The 4,822-nt window shown below is 34.9% G+C and overlaps 1 protein-coding gene across 1 annotated transcript; it reads right to left on the reverse strand.

The window, feature by feature from the left end:
• Positions 1-1,025: 1,025 nt before the first annotated feature.
• LOC117563664 (prolyl endopeptidase) lies at positions 1,026-4,220 on the reverse strand. Its single transcript, XM_034242080.2, has 10 exons — positions 4,095-4,220; positions 3,675-4,017; positions 3,338-3,608; positions 3,133-3,275; positions 2,752-2,911; positions 2,527-2,646; positions 2,382-2,462; positions 1,930-2,321; positions 1,600-1,872; positions 1,026-1,539 (listed from the first exon to the last, which is right to left on the reverse strand). The coding sequence occupies exons 1-10, from the start codon at positions 4,168-4,170 to the stop codon at positions 1,140-1,142; spliced, it is 2,259 nt and encodes a 752-aa protein (XP_034097971.1). The 5' UTR covers positions 4,171-4,220; the 3' UTR covers positions 1,026-1,139.
• Positions 4,221-4,822: the final 602 nt, after the last annotated feature.

Raw genomic sequence — 4,822 nt, forward strand, 5'->3', positions numbered from 1 at the left:
ACTTTTAACAGAAAGACAGAACAAATAGTTTTTTCGGCAAAATCAATTTATATTATTCAAAATAGTCTCCTTCTGCTTTAATACAGATTTTTGCACGGTCCAAAAGCATGTCGAACGAATGTTTTAGCTCGTTGCCCGGGATGGCCTCCAGTATGCCGGTGCAAGCCTTTTGTATGGCCTCGACGTCTGCATAACGCTTTCCTTTCATCGGCAAATGCTTTTTTCCGAAAAAGTAGAAGTCGCACGGTGCAATATCAGGTGAATACGGGGAGTGGTTGATGGTTAAAATGTGATTTTTGGTCAAATAGTCGGTCCTTCGAATGTTGAATTCTGAGCAATTTTTGGACGTCAGTCAATTTGTGCGGAACAAACCGTGCACCCACCTTTTGAAAGCCCAAATGTTCGGTCAAAATGCGATAAATCGATGTTTTGGAGATTTTCAATTCTATTTCCATGAATTTCAATGATGATTTCGGCTGATTTTTTATGAATTCACGCACAGTTTCGATGGAATTTTCGGTGATCACGGATTTTGGTTGGCCCACATGTTCATCGTCATTTATGTCCTCACGATCACTTTGAAAACGTTGAAACCACTCGTGCACTCTGCTACGGGATAGGCAACCATCGCCATAAACTTTTTTCATCAATTGAAACGTTTCGGTAAAAGTTTTAAAACAAAATTTAATGTTGGCTCTTTGTTCGAAGCTCATTTTCGCACTTAAAACGCAATAACTTCACTTCCAATAGATGAAATGTCATGAAATTTTTACTGGAAGTCGATAAAGGATAGCAGATGTAGTGCGTTAGGCACTACATATAGATGGTGCCTCTAGATGGCGCTAGATTCAAAAAGTCCTGTTTACTTTGGAACGCACCTTGTATAGCGCTTACTGCTGAACATTTAATTAAATGTATGTTTATATACATACAAGTATATTTAAATTTAATATAATTAACTTTTTTGGTTCGGTGGATCTTTTTCTAAAAATGCCCATATGTTAGTATTCCGGAAAAATTTGAACTTTCTTCAATGTAAATGCATTTTATTATTATTGGCCCATCAGTTGTACATAATTTAGATTTAAATGGACACAAATCAAGTTTTCGGATAAGTATATAAATATTTGAATTAAAAATTAAAGGTTAATCACGTCGACATTAAGACTCTTTATCATAAATGTAACAATGTCGGTGGCCTCCTCAATTCTCTTTGATGTTGGTTTTCCAGCGCCGTGACCTGCTTTTTTGTATACGCGCAGTAGTACAGGATTCTTTTGGATATCAGAATCGCGCACAGCTTCTTGCAATGCTGCGGCAAACTTCAACGAGTGCAGCGGACTAACCCGGTCGTCGTGATCAGCTGTTAAAATTAGTGTAGCTGGATACTCTTTACTTTTAATTTGTGGTGTATGAACATTGTGCAAGGGCGAAAACTTGTATAGATTATCGAAGTGTTCTTTTTCAGAGGGATTTCCATAGTCTGAACACCAAGCATGACCAATAGTAAACTTATGGAAACGTAACATGTCCATTACACTGTAACAAATTAAATAATTCTATATGACTCGGAAACATAACATTTTTCGTTATACTAACCCAACTTGAGCAACAGCTGCACCAAACAAATCTGGACGCTGATTGATACAAGCACCGACTAAAAGACCACCATTGGATCCTCCTTGAATTGCCAATCGGTCTTTCGACGTATAATTGTTTTTAACCAAATATTCAGCAGCCGACTGGAAGTCATCAAAAACATTTTGCTTATTAAGCAATCGTCCGCCATTGTGCCATTTTTCACCGTATTCGCCACCCCCACGGATATTGGGATACGCCAATACGCCATCGAATGTGTCCACAAACATAAGACTGATTTGCGAATGAAAACAATGTGAAATATTTCAAGATGAACAAATAAATATTTACCCAGTAAGTCCAAATGATGGCAGCATGCTAATATTAAATCCCCCATAACCATAAAGCAAACATGGTCGTGGTTCAATAGTATCTCGCTTTTTCCGGATTATAAACATTGGTACCTTGGTACCATCTGTGCTGGAGTAAAAAATTTGCTCAACTGTGTAATCATTGCGATTGAATCCTTCCAAGTTAAGTTTAATTTCTCGAAACACCTTTGGGGCCTCATCCGGCGACTTAAAATCGTAATGGTAAATTGTTCCAGGATTTAGGAAAGATGAAAAATTATAGAATATCTCCGAATACTTCTTCTTTCCAGTAGTTCCAACAATAGTACCAATATCCAAATCAAATTCGCGAATGAGTTTTCCAGTATGCAGCGAATTGGCTTGCAAAATTGTCTATTTGTATTATAATGTTAGTACTGTGCAAGATTTTTACTTCAGTATGAAAGGATTTACCTTAACATCTCTTATATAACTGAGAAGAATTTTATCTTCGTTGACACATTTAGCCCAGTCCAATACATCCTTTTCATGTTCCTTTAAAATACGATTTTATAAACATCTGGTTTGTAATATTCACTTTTCAGAAGACATTACTTACTGGTATTAAAGTTTCCCAATTTTCTTCAGATGGATTGTCAAAGTCAATGCATATGACGCGGTAGTTTGGAGCATTTTTGTTTGTACGGAAATATACCTTTGAACCCTCATTTGTTATGTACTGTTTATGGGAAAAAAACAATTTTTATTAGCACTACGGTTTGTTAGTATATTAATTCAAACGCAAATTTTTGTGATATTTGAAAAAATTAAAGCATATACTTACGTCGTAATCTGATTCAAATTTATCTATAATGGTTTTCACTTCCAGCTCCGAATTGATATCTTCTCCGGGTATTAAATCAGCGTAGTATACAATATTGTCCCGGCAATCTTTAACAATCGCTAATATCAAATATTTTCCACAATCAGATACAACAGATTGGCTAAGAAGAAAAAAGTGTATAGATCATGCTATAATAATTTATAGAAGTCCTAATCAAGTTTGATGAACTTTGTGTTACCCGGTACCAGTATTAGGGGACATTATGCAAATCAGTCGGCATTAACTGAAAATTCTTCAAAGATACAGCCAATACTTTATCGCATTGTCTATAATATAGGTACCGGAACAGAATTGTCAAGTTTTACAAATCAATCGTCATACAAACGCCAAGATGGTTCATTGGGAATTTGAACAACCAAGACATCTTTATCCTGACTTTCTCCAATGCGATGATAATAAAGTTTTTGGTTTTGGTTTTGTTTCGTTTCGGATCCATCCGTTTTGCCGTCTTGGTCTGGATACCTCTGTGAATCGTAGTTAATTGCATTTAATATATAATTAAGTTTTCGATATTAAATCGACTTACTCCGTAAAAGAAACCCTTGTTGTCCTTGGTCCACGAAATCTCAGAGAATTTAACCTTTTCAAGTATTTCGTCAAAGTCTTTTCCGGTTTCAGCATTACGAATACGTATTTTAATCCAGTCGGAGCCACTCTCACTAAGCCCATAAGCCATAAATTCACCATTATCAGAGAAAGATTTTTGAGACAATGCAATTGTGCCATCCTCAGACAAGTTGTTGGGATCGAGGAATACTTTGCTCTCTCCATCTATAGAGTCTTGTTGATACATAACACTTAAAAAAAAAAAATATTATTGAAGTGTATGATGTGGCTTAAAGCTATTTTCTTAATTAAATTACCTCTGGTTTTGCAAGCCAGTATTCATGAAATAATAATAATATTTTCCGTATTGCATTGGACATCCATATTTCGGATAGTTCCACAATTTGGTAAGTTTACTATTTACTTTTTTCCATTGCTCGCAATCTTCAAGAAACGGTTGACTGATCTTATTTTGACTATCAACATAATCCTGAGTCTCTACTGCGTCAGGATCCTCAAGCCAACGATAGACGTCTTTTACTTTCGTGCCGTGAAAGTTATCTTCAATTGTAATATCCTTACGAGCTTGAGGATATACAAAAGTTTCGGTAGCAACCTTTTCAGTCTTTTCCGACATGCCGGTATTTACGCTTAAAGTATCTAAAGGTATTGTGATATATATGAATAAAGATTAATTATGAAAACTAAATTAAATGTGCAAAAAAACTATAACTTACGTTTACTTGCAGTTCCAAGATGATACAATGCACTTACAATGAATTTGCGCTGACGTTGATATGACAAATATCGCATTGTAATTATATGAATTAGTGATGAGCGGTTTGAATTTTGCAATCTAAAATATAAGTGACAGAAATATCGTTACAGAGTTATCGATACATTAGATTTTATTAAAACTAAAATATATTTATGTATGATTATTAAAATGCTCTAAATTTTGTTTTAGTTAAATTTATGATGAATCAATGCAATTAATGGATTTGTGATTTACTTTCAGAAATTCGTTTCGGTCAATGGCAGTCGTTTTATAAACTTACCACTGTTTTCAACATATAGCTCGATCTTCATATTGGAAGTGTTTTGCCCTTATTACCATTTATAATTTATAATTATAGAGAAAATAATGACACATTTAGAAATACATTTTTGTTTGGATAGAACAGATGTTGAATGAGCACCTTGGCAAAATACTGATCTGAGGAGTCCCTTGAATAGTTTTCTTTGAACACTTCGACAACAGAAACAGGAAATAGAGGCATTTTTAACCCCACAGAGTTTGTACATTCTTATTTATACCGTCTGTCATGTTAACTCATAGATTTCAGAGACTTTAATTGATAGGAAGTACATTTTGTTTGTTTCAGATTTTTTTAATGTCGCTAGATTAAATCGCATAGCGAAGTTGTCAAGCTGCGAAGTAGATGGCGGCTTCCTCTCTGGAAAA

The sequence above is a fragment of the Drosophila albomicans genome, chromosome 2L (genome assembly GCF_009650485.2).
Source record: "Drosophila albomicans strain 15112-1751.03 chromosome 2L, ASM965048v2, whole genome shotgun sequence".
NCBI classification, from domain to species: domain Eukaryota; kingdom Metazoa; phylum Arthropoda; class Insecta; order Diptera; family Drosophilidae; genus Drosophila; species Drosophila albomicans.